Below are 16,081 nucleotides of genomic sequence, written 5' to 3'. Positions count from 1 at the left end.
TACTCTGCGTCTATGTGGTTGGTTTTCGAGATCTAATGTAGGGCATCATATGTACTCTCATTTACCGGTCAGACTCAATACAGCATTTCTGCCTATAGAGATGGTTGGAACCAATTTCTTGCCTGCCTATCTTTGTGTCTCATGCCAAAAATGTCTTTTTTCCATTTATTAATAGTTACACACAGCAGAACAGAAATGAGATCATAGCTCTCTGGTACTCCCTGGGTGACTTCTCTTCTTGTTTCCATCAAGTCATTACCCCATCTTCTTGGTTCAGTTGTTTGACAAATCATGAATCTACTTAACCATCCTATTGTCTACAAAGATATTGTGGGATAAATTGATAACCTCTTCCCCTCATCTTCTCTCTGCCCTCATCCTTTCTATCAGAGAGAGGCCTGGAATAATAATAATAACTACTACTACTACTACTACTACTACTAATAATAATAATAATAATAATAATAATAATATCTGATTGGCATTTGCTCTAAGATAGTAAAGAGAGCAACACTTAACAGCAAGAGTGGTGTTTCTTGTATTTTAGCCAGACTCAGGTGCTAGCAGAAAGCCAGGTGTTCCCTCTCAGTGTAGTCAGAATTTTGTTAGTTTCTATAAGCAGAGCTTGATTTAGAGGTGATGTAGGAGAGAAAGGCCATTGGACAAACAACCCAAACCTGGAATTTGGTAGGCGCATAAATCTTTGCTCATGGATCTAAAACGGTGGTTTCAACTGGGGGCAAATTTTCCCTTAGGGGACAGTTGACTATTTTTATTGTAATAACTTGGAAAATAAGGGGCTGCTATTGGCATTTGGTGCATAAATGCCAGGGGTACTGCTAACTATTCTTCAGCCCAGGGCAGCCATCCTCCACAAAGAAGCAGTATTGAACTCCAAATGTTAATAGTGCCTAATCTGAGAAACCCTGGCCTAGGATTTATCCAGTTCTAAAACCTACACACTGAGTGTGGGTGAACAAAATTATGGATCAGGTCAAACTCCAGGCCGCATCCCTGAAGATTCTAGTTTTGTTGGTCTGGGTATTTCCATGAAGGCCCCCTGCTCCCCTTGTGTGTAGACAGGATTGAAAACCACTCCCTTGAGTGTCTTGTCTAATGGAAGCCAAGATGAGGCTGACATCCCTCATTTTTCTTGAGAATTATTGAAGGCTTCTTCGCTCTTTTAGGAGGTAGCAGCAATGGAGAAACCAGCAGGAGATGGAGAAAAGCCCCAGAAACAATGGGGAAGATAAGATATGGAAGTTCAAGTGGGAGCTTTTGTAAGAAGTGGAAAATGAATACATCCTCTAGATAAAAGAATTTGAAAACTTCCTGATGGATGTTCCCAGGGCCCTAAGACTAGCTAATGGGCCAGACTTCTGTGGCAAGTAGAAGGGAGCCCTCCACAATGGATGTGGCTCCTGCCAAGGCACAGGGCTCCCTGAATCCAGAGGCAGCTGGATTTATGTTCACACTTGTCCCTTTTTCTAGGTACCTTTGTGCAGTGCTCAAACTGCACAATCTTGATGCAACAGCCGTGGGCAGAATTTGCCTTAAATGAGATGATCTCCTTCATCAGGAAAGGGGTGAGGTTCTGCCTTATGGATTAAAAAAAAAAAAAAAACATTTGAGAAAGCCTCAGAGAAACCAGATTCATCCTGCAGGCAGTCTAGAAACCATGCAGGGGTGTTCAACCTTTTTGCATCTCTGGGCCACATGGGAAGAAGAGTTGTCTTGGGCCACACATTAAACACATTGCAAATGTAATCACACATTAAAAATCTTATAATGTTTTAAATAAATTTACGATTTTGTGTTGGGCTACATTCATAGCCATCCTGAGCTGCATATGGCCTATGGTCCACAGGTTGGACACCTCTGAATCCTTGATGCCAGATAACATGGTGGAGGCTCCAGGCCCGTCATGGTGTTCTCAGGTGGTTGAGATAAATGCAGGAAATGGAGAAATCTGGTTGCAAGAAACTACAACAGCTGGATTCCCAAAGCTGTGATTGAGACAGGGAACTTTGCCTCGTGCTTGCCCTGGAAAGAGCCTGAAGCCCCATTCCAAACCTCAATTTAGCAAGCATGCATGAGGGCCAGCCCTTGATTCATTCCTTTACAAAAGAGAAACACAAATGCTGTAGTGTGGACTTTGGCATCATCAGAACCACACACCTAAGTTCAAAACCTTGCTCTGCCCATAAAGTGAACCTGTGCAATTTCTAAGCATGGGTTTCTTCCTGGAATAAAATGGACATAATGATACAGGGCTTTGGGTGTGGTCATGAGGATTGTGGATGAAAAAGGGGATCACCTACTAAACCTGATAAGCTCATGGGTGGCCTGCATGGTGGCCTTACAAGCAGAGAGACCTAAAGTAACCACATAGGATGGTCTGAACATAAAAGTTCCTAACTACAGGCATGTCGTGGCAGGTATTCATGTCCTAGGCCTGTAGCTTCATTGACAAAGGTCAACCTTTACCTTAAGTGAGCCTGTCTGTTGTCTTTTTGCACCTAAGATAGCATCTTTTTTGTTATGATGTTAGACTGCTTTTTGTTGCCATATTTTGGAAAACAATACCTTTGAAATGTCAGAATAATTGTTTTCTAGATGCCTCAAGGCAAAGCGAAGGACACCAGAGCAGGAGACCACAGAACCCTTCATGGTTGTCTTGTTTCCTGAATACCATTTCTATGTGTCAATGTTAATTATTAATTGTCCACCGATATGAAAGAAGCATGTGTCTCTTTGTTTTACTTTTAATCTAATCTTACAGATTTCCCCACTTTGCTGTCTCCCACTCTCCATTAATCTACCACCAGTGGAATTCACGTCATCCTCCTTACGCCTCTTCCTTTTATTCGAATGTGTAAAGTAAGCTGCAAAACTACAATTCTCAGGAGCTTTTTCTCAATCCGTTGAGATTTTGCATCCCAGCAATTGTCATCAGTTTGGCTGAAACTCATAAAAATTCTCTACAGGTTTGGACATTTGTTTCACAGGGTCAAACCAGCCAATGTGGCCATCATAACCTGTGGCAGTGGGCCATTCTGGATCCCCTTGATCGCCCCTTCTCTTTCTATGTGACTCCTGCAGCTTCTTACACAAATGACATTGTGCTGGGGACCCATGATCCTTGAGGCAGTTGGGTCACCAGTGTGTGTATTCTGGTGAGGGGGCTCACAGTTGGAGAACAGAAAGATACCCCTGGAGTGCTCTGGTCCTGGGGAGTTCAGTTCCGCTTCCAGAAGAAACGCTGGCACAAAAGAGGGTGGGTGGGAGTCCCAAACCGCCCCAGCATTCCCGGGAGGCGGAGGAAGGAGGGCTGGCCCCAATCCGCAGGGAAGGAGAGAAGCGAGAGAGGAGGAGTTTTCCAGCTCAGCCGTCCTTGCTTGCCGCTCAGCCCCTCAGTCTGGTCTGTCTCTGCCCGCCCCGGGAAGCTTGCTGCGCTGCAGGGGCTGAGCTGAGCACCGAGCACCATGGGGAGCCCCGTGCTGCTGCCCCCACTGCTGCTGGTCCTGCTGCTGCTGGTCCCTCTGAGCCAAGGCTTCCCAGGTAGGGCCGGAGGCGGGGCATCCTCCCCAGCTGGGTACTGGGAACCCTCCGCTCTGGACAGAGGGAGTTTCGGGGGGCGCCCTTTGTTTGCGGCAAACTCCTTTTTTTTTTTTTTTCTTTCTGCTTCCTGAGGAGGGGATGACACGGAGCAGGGCTCAAGTCTGGGCACCGAGAGGGGAGAGCCCACTGTCAACCCCTCTCCAGGCGCCTAGCGCCTTCACAGCTCCTGGAGCCCGAGTACCCTCTGCGTCTGGGGTTCCAAGGGTCCAAGCAAACCCAAGTTGGCGCAGTAGGCTAACTCAGAGAAGTTTGGTCGCGGGCGAGTTTCTCACCACCCAGACTTTTGCCTCTCACACAGTTGCTCAGGGCCAGAGCCCAAGGGACTGGCAGATTATCTTGAAAGGAGCTCCCACCCCCTCCCACACAAGGTCTCAGGCCATCCCCTGGGGCTGCAGTCACTTTCACTGTGAAATGACTCTTTTGGACAGCACAAGCAGGGCCTCTCTTGCTCCCCTCTTCTGGGGGTTCCAAGAAAGTGTGCGCCTCTGGGAAAGAGGTGCCAGCTGAAAGCGGTGACATGTGGCATGCGTTTGGCTAGCCCTAGGGAAAAAGGGCTACACAGGCGTGGCTCTGCTAAGAGCTGCTCCACGGGCCCTGGAGGGTGTGGCTTCTTGTTGCTGGAGGGTGTGGTCTCTAGCATCTAAGGGAACCCTAGTGCTTATTAGGGATCTCCTGGTATTGGTAAAACCTTCTTTGGAGGTGTCCTTTAAAAACCTGCAGCCTATTCCTTCATCAGGGAGTCTTAGAGAGTTTGAGGGGAGCTGGGCAACATGGATGCACCCATGACCTAGAATGGAGAAGAAATCCATGACCCCACTTTAATTTAGTGTTAATGAGAACATGGTTGGTGTGGACTATATGGTGTGCAAATACTTGGCTTTGCATTCAGCATCGTGGGCAGTTTAAGCCTGGGGTCTGAGAAACAAACTTACTGACTTCTAGATGAAGGGTGGGGTGGGGTTTCCCAGATAGTGTGCTGGGGAGACATAAGGATGGCTGCTGGAAATTCTCTGCACATCCCCAAATGCATGAGTCAAACAAATGTGTGAAGTGATAAACAGGAACATTTGTGTTTCGAGCTGACTCTTGCAAGTTTAAGCTGTTTGGTAGGAACGGATTCAGGGAAAAGTGGAAAGGAGACTTTATCCTCAGTGCTAGGCAAGTGCCATTCCCATGGTGTGATAATGCCCCTACCCCCTTTAGCGGGAGTTGGGTTAAAATGAATCCAGAGAGGAAAGGGAAGTCAGTACTGGGCAAGAAGTGGCCTAGGGGGAGCAGGGGGAGTTGAGAAACTAGCTAGAGGCAGTCATACTCTGAATTAAGAGGCTTCTCTGAGCTACCCACGCATCTGCTGGAGCCTTTCTCAGCCAAGGGGCCTCTTCTCATTTTCTATCTGATCACCATCCCTCCCCTTACCATGCCCTCTGCTCTCTTTTCTCTCAGCTTCTACCCTTGTATAGTGTAGCTTGCTGCCAGAGCCCAGCCATCCACAGAATCATGGGTTTGCCAGGATGGATGCTTACCCCTCTCAGTCTTTAGGGAACTGTCCCAGGCTGGCCTGGTTCCTCAGATAGCCTGTGAGCTGTCCCCTACTGGAGGCCACCTCCCTCCTTCTTGCACTGATTCCTCACCAGCCCTCAGGCTCTCCTGAGACCCAAAATGAGTAGAAGCTGGTTGGGGAGGCTTTCAAAGCACCCCATTTGAGCTATCTCTTGGCTCTTCTCCATGGAAATGTGATCTGCTGGGGCTATTGAATTGAAGGGTGGGATTTCACTCTAAGCCAGAGGTTTTGGAAGGCTGGGGAGGGGAGATGCCCTAGGTCATCAGATCCTGAGGCAAGGTCCAGCAGGTCCTGAGGTCATGTCGGCTGAGTTCACCCTAAGTGCTGGGTGGCAGACTTTGAGGATCATTTCAGAGGCACCTTCTTAGCAAGTGGACAGCATGTCTCCAATAAGAGAGAAGGTAAGAAGCCTATCTAGGGCTCCACTCAGCCTCCTGATTATATAACCAGTTGAGGTTTAACAACAAATCTTGTCAGAGTGAGAGTAAATCTTTCCCATTTCCACCCTTAGAAAGTATCTGGAGTTCTTCCATCTTCAAATTTGATGCAGCTTTTCTGACCCTCTGATTTATTCTTTGCAGCCTAGCAAAGACACAGTATCTTTAAAAAAATGAAATGTATGGAAAGTCCATAGCCAAGTTGTTTGCATATGATTGTGTTTTCATGCCTATAAGGGTAGGGGTTTTGATTCTCTTCTTAAGTGAACTTTTGAATGCTCACAGAAGGTGGGGATGAGTGCTTCAGCCACTAAGAAAGGCTCCATGAATCTTACACCTGGAGAAAGGTGGTTAAAGTAGTGTGTTTTGACCAGCCAGGAAAGCCAGACCAGACCATAGCAGCCAAAGCAGTCTTCTGAAATGCCACATTTGGAGATGAATATTAGGAACTGAACACCTGGCTCAGGATATACAATTAAAGTCTCAGGCTAGGCTAGAAATCATTCTTTGGATTTAAAACATGTAATCAGATGACAAAAATGACTCTGCATTGAAAAGGAGAATGCTGACGAGAGCAGGACATTTTCACCTGGCATTTTCTTCACTCAGAATGCTGTCAGTATAGTATATTGGTATTGCTGCTTCTTATTTCACAGACTTGTGAGCTCTAAGAGACACCAGGAACCATTTAAAACATCATCTTCGAACTTCCCTCCTCATCAATGCTCACATCACAATTGAAATACAGACCCTTTCTTTTTGTATCATTTGTATAACATTCTCACCTTTAGTCTCTGTTATTCTAACTCATTCTACTCATTTTGGCCAGATTCTGGCCTTTTAGGTATACAGTTTTACTTTAGTGCCACTTCTATCACTTTACTTTCCTATTCCAATATGGGGAGCAACAGCTCCAGGTTCTATCCAAAGTTAAGTAGAACATTCTCAACTGTTCTCAGGAAACTATACAATTTGCTTCTGTCCTAATTTTCTAGTCTTTCTCACCTAGTTTCCTAAATCCTGGCCAAAATGGTTTAACTGTTTTTGTAGAACTGGAGTGACAGGAAAATGTCACTCAAAAAGTGAGAGAACACTTTCTGGTGTTACTGCTTCCTGAACCTGGATTGCTTTCCCCCAACCACCAGTCTGTCCAAATTCAGCCCATCATCCAATGACACCCCCATTTTAATGAAACTTCGTTTTTATCCATTGAATGGGAAGCTTCAGATTTCCTTTAAGGACCCACAGTGCTTCATGTCTCTCTTGTGGTATTTATCATGTATGCCATACTTTACAATCATTTATTTGCTCCTCTATATTGGCAGACTGTAGAGATATTGCAGGTTCGGTTCCAGAGCACCACAATAAAGAAAGAATCACAATAAAGTGAGTCATAATCTTTTCGCTAGTATGGTATCTTGCCTTTAATTAAAAAAAAAAAGCTGCATCTGTGAAGTGCAATAAAGTGCACCAAAATAAAATGAGATATACCTGTATTTCTAGATTCTGAGCTCTTGAAGGTAGGGCAATGCTATGTCTTACCCTTCTTTATATTTCTCACATTGCCTAACCGAGCACCTTAAGCCAGGTGGATACTTGTGCATATTGAGTTAATAGTTCCTTGTAATTTGGGTGATGGCCATTGGAAAGAAAAGTTGCTGAGAGAAACACATGTGCAGAGAAACAAGGCTTTGTGCCACCATCTGTATACATAGAGACTATGGCTTACTGGCTGCAAAGCTTGCATTTAAATCCAGGAACACCCTCTGTTGAAGCATAACTTTCTCTGTTAGGGGATGTAAGATGAGAGTCTGACTGCAGCCACAAGCTGGAGTTTGTATTTATTGTTTTTGTTGGCCACTTTGCTATGGCCCCTTCCAAAGAAGTTTAGTTTCCTTAGTAAACACAAATGTGTGGTGCATTAATTCCCTTTTCAGAGAACACAACTAAAATGGGTAATTGAAAGTAAAGATTGAGTTTAAGCAGAAGGTTTACTTTTGCCAAGCTATAGCATAGTATAAAATTGTAGCAGCCAAGTTCTGATTAATACCCAGATTAAAGATTCACTTCCCAAAAAGCAGCGTGAATAATAACCTCTCCTGAGTTGCAGTTCATAGGAAGTTTCTTAGGCCAGCCCCTTGGTTCTCAATTGTATGATGTATTGACCATCAGCTTTTGTGGGCAATTGTTTCAGGGGTTTTAAGCCTGAATCTTTCTTTTGGATATTTGAATATAGTTCTGAAACAGAACCAGTTTCTGCCTTCTCCAAGGAAATGTGGGCTCCACCCAGAGAGTGGAGTGTCTACTTTCCAAAGTAGACGCTAAATGATGGGGTGCTTGGGATACCAGGATGAGGAAGAAGAGGGAATTTCTTCTATCAGAAGCATTCTGTCTTACGGAGAAATAGACACTGAATGTTAAGGTGGTAAATGTTATAGCACAGGTGTGTTGACAGGCCTGGGAGTGCAGAGAGTAGCCATGCAGGGACATTGGATCTGGTTATTGAAAAATGATGCTGATAGATTCTCATGCCAAAGACAGTGGCACTACAGGCCCATGAAAGGTTAGAATGGGAGACCTGTGGGCTTCTCTAAGAACATTCTGAAATTGGAAACAAAAGTCTGGTGGGTGTTCTTCTTCTGGGGAGAAGGCCCTAACCCAGTTCAAAACCACCGCTCACTAGATCATCTTTGTGAATTTTTTGAGAGAATGTGCACTTAATGGGCACAAAATCAACATACAAAGTAAGAGGAAATGGCCAGAATAGGGAAACTTTGATTGAACCACTGAGCTGGTAGCCTTGAGTTATAACCACTGGTAATTTCCTGTTCTCCTCATTTAAAAAGCAACAGCAAACAAAGCAGACATAATCATAGACTGGAATTGCCTTAAGGCCTGGGCTGGCAACTGGTGATACCCCCAACCCCAATTTAGCACAGTTTATGGGACATGGGAGAGGGTCTTTAGTCAGTATTTGTGAATTGATTGATTGAAGCAAATATAGCAGGAAATCAATGCATTGTATTTCAAATATCCCTGTAGGATTTAACCAGAATTTTCAAGAGGATGATTCCCAAAGAAGATGGAATGCAGGATAGCAAAATGTCAGGAAATTTGCAGTACACTGAACAAAAGATTCATCTGAGCAGGCAACAATTCAGGGCATACCTAATTGCTGAGGCTCTCGGATTTCCAATCACCCTAGGAGACTTAGAGATTCCGGGGAGTTCCAGGGACAAGATTTTCAGATAAAGATTTAAGGATAAGCTTGTGCAAGAGAAAAGTCATTGGTAGCATTGCTAAACTCCCAAGTTTTCCAGATGATAATTGGTTGCACCTGGATCTTACAGTTGCCTGGTGCTCTGGCCTCAGAAACCTTAGGATCACTCATTCTCTGACTCAGTGATTCACTCACCCATAATCCTTAGCTCATACTGGATGCTTCTTTATGTATTGTTCTCCAGGAAGACGATAAATGGGTTTGGACACAATAGCTTGGATTCTCCCAGAGGTTTGGGGTTGTAAATTGAGTATGTTGGGTTTAAAACTATTTTTATGAGTAATAGTCAAACAGACCCAAACATAGAATTTGGGAGAGGGCTTTCTGCCTTAGCCTTGAAATATCCCTGCACTATTTCTTCTTCCCTACTCTTACAGTGACCTGCAGTGTGATGGCTTATATGCGTTAGCAACTTGTTTCCCCTGCTGTCACTGGCTGTTTGCAGTGTGTGTCCAGTTGTGCCTAGTGAGCATCTATCTCTTCGATGTGTATCACAACCCAGGATCCTTGGACAGAGGGCTGCGGCCTGCCACTTACTGTGTGGGTGGCTGAGCTGAATGACCCTGCCAGTTCCAGGATCCAAGAATGTTCAAAAGCACTGCTTAAATTAAGGCCATGGGATGAGAATTGAGCCAGGGTTTGGCAGGCTCTTGTGGAGTGGTAAAGAAGTGTTGACATGCCTCACCTTTTGAGACTCTGCCTCTAGAGTGGCCATCCTTGTGGGAAGTTTGACTTATTGCCACTGACTCAGCATTTGTCAGCAAAGGCTCCTATTCCTTTAAATATCCAATGCTGAAATTCTCTTTCCACTTAGATTTTAACTCAGCTTTCCAAAGGGTAGAATCATCTTGTTTGACCATTAGCTACTTATGGCTCTGATGCCTCTGACCAAAGGAACAGGTACTGGAATCTGTTGATATTATCTGTCATTTTGATTACGTGATGTCATTTTATCTCAGTTCATTAAAAGCTTCCAGTCAAGGGCTGAATGAGAAAGCAATGTCTGTTCTACCACCTGTGGTGGAGTACTGGCAAGAGTCACTTAAGGGTTCCTACCACTCTGTAACTGCTGGCGTCAGGGCCATTGCTAACCCATAAGGCACCTTTACTAGAATTAGAAAAAGATGCTGTTTGGGCACGTGTAATTCTGTGGACACAGGGCTTGGTCAGGAGGCAGACTTCAGGTAATTAGGAAAAGGATAGAGGCAGGCCTGGGACTCCACACTTGGAGAGTGGACACAGGATGACTTGAGACCCTGCTTGCTCTTTTGGTGGGTATGACAGTGGGTGCTGTGGTATAGGGAACTCCCTGAACAACCATATGTGTGGCAGTCCTAGATGACAGTAGCTCCAGGTGGGATAGAGATATGGACCTCATATTCTTTTATACCTTCTGACTACTTAAACAAAACAAAACAAAACAAAACAAAACAAAACAAAACAAAACAAAAAGCTATGCTTGCATGCCAGCATCATCCTTGCATGCTTGAATTCTTGGATTACCTGGGAGAAAGTCAGAAATGCATAAGCTCAGGCCCTACCCAAGACCTGACAAATCAGCATGTGCATTTTAGCAAGATCCTTCCAATGATTCTTATACACAGTGAAATTCGAGAAGTACTGGTCTGATGAATGAGTGCAGCCTTTTGCCAAGACCTAGTGGCTTGCCTGTTTATAACTGTCACACTCTGTTCCCCTCCTCTCTTCCTTTTCCTGTTAGCTTTGCCTTCATCCCTGTATCCTCTAGACTTCCCTTCCAGTCCCTGACATTCCTGAGATAAGCATGTACAGCCTGTAGGTTCCTACTCCGTTCTCTAACTCAAAAACAACCCCAAGAGAGTCCCTCAGAGAGTCTCTGGCTTCATCTCATTAAGTAGTCCTATCAGGAGTGCAGCCCTTGCCTGGCCTAATCTCCAGCAGCAGCCAAGCATGTCTTCAATGATTGCTAACGGGGTCCTTGCATGGTTTTGCCCCGAAGCTAAACTGGACCTTAAAAAAAACTTCAGCTCTTAAGAAGGCCACAGGAGTGTGATTAGAGCCAGTTCTGCCACTCTTACAAGACCTAGTTCTGGGGCTGAGACTCACTGGAACAGACCAACCCTTAAAGACACAGTGACTATATGTCTTTATACCAGAAACTAATGCCTCTGGGACTAGGGAGGAGGTGGCACTTGGAGGGTGAGATGGATGCCAATGGGAAAGTCAGGACAGCACACTCAGCCCTTCATATTAAGTTCTCCTCCCCGCTCCCAGCCTCATGAATGGGGCAAGTCAGGAAGACTGAACTGTTAACATCACTAAAAGGGGCTTCCCACCTTTTCAAGGGGTCCTTAAATAAGCAGTGGCATTTGGACAGGCTGCATTTGGATGACCTGGAGAGTTTGATGAAATGAGGTTGTCGGGCCCCACCTCTGTGTATTCTTTTTTGCCAGTCTGGGTTAGGGACCATTTATCTAGGGCAGGGGTCAGCAAACTGAGTCCAGGGCAGACCAAATATGGCCCACCACCTGGTTTGTATGACCAGTGAGTAGTAATAATGGTTTTTAAATTTTAAAATGGTCGAAAAATGAAAAGGAGAAGAATATTTCATGATGCATGAAAATTCTATGAAGTTCAAATGCCAGTGTCATTGGCACTCAGCCACAGTCATTCATTTGGGTATGGTCTATGGCTACTAGGTGATACAATGGCAGTGTTGAGTAGCTGTGACAGAGACTAACTGTATGGTCTGTAAGCTGAAAGTATTTATCTGGCTCTTTACAGAAGAGATTTGCCAACCTCTAGACTAGGATCTTGCTACACAAAGTATAGAAGACAAACCTGGGAGCTTTACAGAACTGTAGAATCTTGAAACTTACCTCAGATTTAATAAATTAGAACCTACCTTTTAACAAGATCCCTAGGTGTTTGGGGCTACTTCTCCTTCACCATGAGACTTGCCTAAGGACTCAACCTTAGGCAGGAGTTTTTAAAGATGCCTGGGCCAGCATACTGTCACTAGCATTGTACACCGTATTGTTAACTTATCTGACAGATAGGTGGGTGACTTATTCTCCATGTACCTCCTGATATTTCAGACCTCATTCAAACTAGGTCCCTATTTTATTCTTGCCAATTCTTGGCCAGGGCCTGCTGTCCTAATCCAAAGCTGGAGGTGGACTGACCTTTGCTATCCACTGGCAGACTTCCTTGATGTTGCCCAATTTATGGGCAGCAGGCTCAGGTTGCTCCAGATCTACTGCCTTGCCAAGGATTCTGCTAGGTGGTGTGGCCCACAGCCCTCCACTATCCTTACCCCAGATTGCTGCTGAGGGCTTGATTTGGACATCTATCTTTCACAGGTTGCTGTTCCTTCAGAAGCCTGTAATCTTGCTTCTGGTCAGGAACATGCTTAATAGAGCATTTGCAAAAGTGGCTTCCTTGAAGCACTGCTTCCTGGAGAGTTTCACAGATGTCCTATGGGCATTTATGGGCAGCAGAATTCATTGCAAATAAATTGAGAAATGCTTGGTTAAGTAAGTTTCTTGATTTCAGGACTGCTCAGGGTCATTGATACACTACTGTACCTTGTTACCCTCTGGTAGAGGACAGTGAGAAATAGTAGGGACCACAGACTCTCAGAGTATGGTCCCCAGACCAGCAGTAGCACATGGGAACTTGTTAGATATGTAAATTCTTGAGTCCCACTCCAGAGCTATTGAATCTGGGCATAAGGAAAGGTGGCCTGGCAGTGTGTTCTATAACAAACCTTCCAAGTGATTCTGGTGCACTCTCAAATGTGAGAACATTTCCAAATTTTCTCAGAGTATCTCATTAGACTAGTGTTTACTCTTTGTTGTTTTTAAAAGAAACTGTGTTTTTGGTTTCAGGAAATGGCATTTGGGAAGATGACATTAGATTTCCTGAAACATTTACTGGTGGCAGAGACCATTGCAGGCTCAAGGGGGGAAAAGGAAAGAATTAAAAACAACCTTTGGGTAACATCATCTGTCTCACATCTGCCCTGCTAAACAGCTGTGGGCACACTTGGTTAGAAGTTTCCTCCACTTGAAAGCCACCAACTTTTTTGGTTGGAAACATGTGTTCTTTAAAATGTGATTTTGTGTATTAAAGTGTGAAGAAAGCTGTGAACAGCCTTTGGGATGCATTTCTCTCCCCCTCTGTATGCTGTATCTCTTCAGAACACCCTTCTTTCTTCCTTTGCAAAATTTCCTCATTCAAATCCCTAGCTCATTTTTCCAGGGAAGCCACATCCAAATGGCTTTTGCTTGGCTCCCTGGTCATAGGAAAGCCTCTGGAAGTTTTTGGATCTAAGGCTGTGGTCTGTCCCCAGGCAGCATCTCTCAGCACAGGACATCTGTGCATTCTGTCTCAGAGCTCAGCTCACTCCCTCTCATTCTAGAGTTTCTTCCCTTCCCATTCCATTTCATGGACAGTGGTGTCCCTGTCATGGGTCTGGATGTGAATGCTTTTTTATTCTTTGCTATCACAGTTTGTAACTGTCATGTTGTCACTTTGTTTGAAAATCCCAGAAGTATTGAGGCTTGAGGGTGAGGTGAGAGGAGCCCCTGAGATTCCTTGCCAAGGTATTTGCTCTGTCTTTGTTGAGGTCTTCAGACCTCAAGAGCTATTGTGGATGGGTGAGTTCTTGATTTGTTTTTGCCTTCTGAACATAATTGAAAAGAAGCAGAATCACCTCATGGTCCAGAAAACAAAGGCATTCACATCTATCCCAGATGTGAATGTGGTGCAGGAATGAGCTCTTCTCCAGCTCAGCATCTCTGTAGTGTGCTCTAGAGCTCTCTGATGCCATGTGGCCTCAGTCAGAACCTTCATATGGAACCTTTGCTATAAGCAGTGCTATAGCCTCCCTCATTTCTTTGATTTTTGGCCTCAGTTGGCCTCTGTGCCTCAGTTGGCCTCTGTGGAGGACAGTTAAGCCTTCAGAGGACCATATGCCAATGCTTTGGTTTCACTCTCTGGTTTTCCCTTAAAGGCTAGACCTTTTTTTTTGTCTGTCTATTGAATGAAAACAGACTCCAGAGCTTTGGGAATGTCCCTTGGTGGAAGCAGGAGTTGGCATTTGTTTAGAGCCCCTGCTTTGGGATGACCTTCTCAGATCTACGTGCCTATTGTTTCTCATTTCTTCCCTCTTCCAGCTTTAGGCGATGGGCAGGAACACAAGTTGGCCCTTCATAATATTAAACTAAATATTATGGGTGACTAAATTGGAAATAGATTATGTTTCCCTTGGATGAGAGTAATACATTCATTTATAAAATTATCCTTTTAAATTTGTTTCTGTTAGCTATGTAAAATATGGCCACAATTAAAATTTCCACAAGCCACATGCCATCTTAATTGTCTTTGCTAGTTAAAGGCTGAGTGCCTGGGGACTCTGGATGCCAGTAGCTCTGCCTGAAGTTTCCTTTCAGGTCTTGTGCAGAAGGTTTGAATAGAGGAAACACATTCTCTCAGGTGAAGAAGTGGTATAAGGACTGGTGTCTTAGAGCTCATGTCTAACAAGGATCATCCTCTTGCCATCCCTCCCCCACCTTGCCACCATTATCTTTTTCTGGCTGAAATAAAGTTAAAACTGACATCTAAGAATAGCTTTAATGGGGAAACAACTTACATAAGGGTGGTGTTGGGATGCAAGTAAGGAAGAGGGCGGATGCAGGATGGAGCTCCAGTGCCCACAGCAGTTGCCCAATAAGCGTTTTTCTCCCTTCCCTGTATCCTTCCCCCCACAGTCCATCACTGTGCTTCCTGGTATCTCCTCCCAAATAACTACTTGCACCTTAATTGTGCATTTGGGGGGACTCACACAAACAATAGCTAAGCTGGAACTTCACCTATGCTTTTGGTTTCTGATTCAGAGTTCTTTCTACTGCTGAATTGATTTCTGCTAAATAGAACTATCCAGGTTAGTAAGCGAACTAGAAGGCTGACTAATACAATGGAAACCTGGGGAGTGTTTTTGTTATCTGTTGCTGTGTAAGAAACCATTCTAAAACTCAGTGGTTTAAAACAGCAACCACCATTTATTTGTTCATGACTCTGCAGTTTGGGCAGGGCTCAGTGGGAATGGCTCATCTCTCCTCAACATGGTGTTGGCTGGGGCAGCTCATATGGGGCAGATGGATTCAAGGTGGCTCCACTAACATGTCTGGCAGTTCATCTGGGATGACTGGAATGGCTGGGATTTTGGGGCCTTTCTTGCTACCTCTTTACAGCCTCCCATTCTCAGATCTTCTTTCCCTCCATGGTGTCCTTTTCTCCAGTAGAATAAATGGACTTGTTTACATGCACATGGCTTCCCTGGGAATGACAGCCAAAGCTGCCAGGACACTTAAAGTCCAGGCACAAAACTGTCATAGCATTGCTCTGTCACATTGTATTTGTTAAAGCAAACTGCAAAGCAGGCCTAGATTTGGGGTGGTAGTAGTAGTGGATAGACTCCACCTCTTTAGCTGGAGAGAATGGTATGCATATGCAGAGTGGCAGTAATTTGTTTTGGTCAGGGTTGCAATTAATTAACTATAGAACTAGCATGAAAGAGCATATTGGAAATATGAGTTTAATTTTATTGGATATTTGATAGGTGCATTCTGATTAAATGCTGAATCCCAGGTTAGCTCTCCAAGTATATTAGACTGTTTAGCTACAGACTGTGGCATGCCCAGATTCATTGCAAGTCCATAGAATGGAGTAAATCTGTATTCCTGAGAATATCCCAGGTTTATTTCCAGTGCTTACTGGTATCAGGAACACCCCTACCCCTCACTCCCCCATACTTATTTTTTTCAATTTCATCAAAGGCAAAGACTTTATTAAAGGAAAAAGTAACTGAAAATAGAAACATAGATTTATTTCATAGACATAAATATGAAACCTGTAACTATAAAACTTCTTGATAATATGGAAGGAAATATTTGTCAGCTTGAGTTAGATAAGACTTTCCTAGATATGACACCAAAAGCACGATCTATAAAAGGTAAAAGAAACATTGTACTTCATCCACATTTAAAGCTTCCATTCTACAAAAGATACAGTTAAGAGGATGAAAAGATAAACCACAGACTGAAGAAAATATTTGCAAATGACATATATGATAAAGGACTTTTATCCAGAATATATAACTATATAATAGAGCTCTCTAAACTCAATAATAAGAAAGCA

The 16,081-nt window shown here is 44.2% G+C and overlaps 1 protein-coding gene across 2 annotated transcripts in view; it reads left to right on the top strand.

Annotated features, from left to right (window-relative positions):
• The first annotated feature begins 3,380 nt into the window (after positions 1 to 3,380).
• SRPX (sushi repeat containing protein X-linked) overlaps positions 3,381 to 16,081 on the top strand; it is an 87,360-nt gene continuing 74,659 nt past the window's right edge. For both annotated transcript variants that reach the window (XM_053670624.1, XM_053670623.1), the window contains exon 1: positions 3,381 to 3,561. In XM_053670624.1, coding sequence (XP_053526599.1) covers positions 3,486 to 3,561 — 76 coding nt within the window. In that variant the 5' untranslated portion in view covers positions 3,381 to 3,485. The remainder of the gene's footprint in view (positions 3,562 to 16,081) is intronic.

The sequence above is a fragment of the Artibeus jamaicensis genome, unplaced genomic scaffold (assembly GCF_021234435.1).
Source record: "Artibeus jamaicensis isolate MK-2021 breed Jamaican fruit bat unplaced genomic scaffold, CSHL_Jam_final contig_60, whole genome shotgun sequence".
Taxonomy (NCBI): domain Eukaryota; kingdom Metazoa; phylum Chordata; class Mammalia; order Chiroptera; family Phyllostomidae; genus Artibeus; species Artibeus jamaicensis.
Note: the sequence above shows the minus strand (reverse complement) of the source record. Positions and strands in the feature narration are given on the sequence as shown.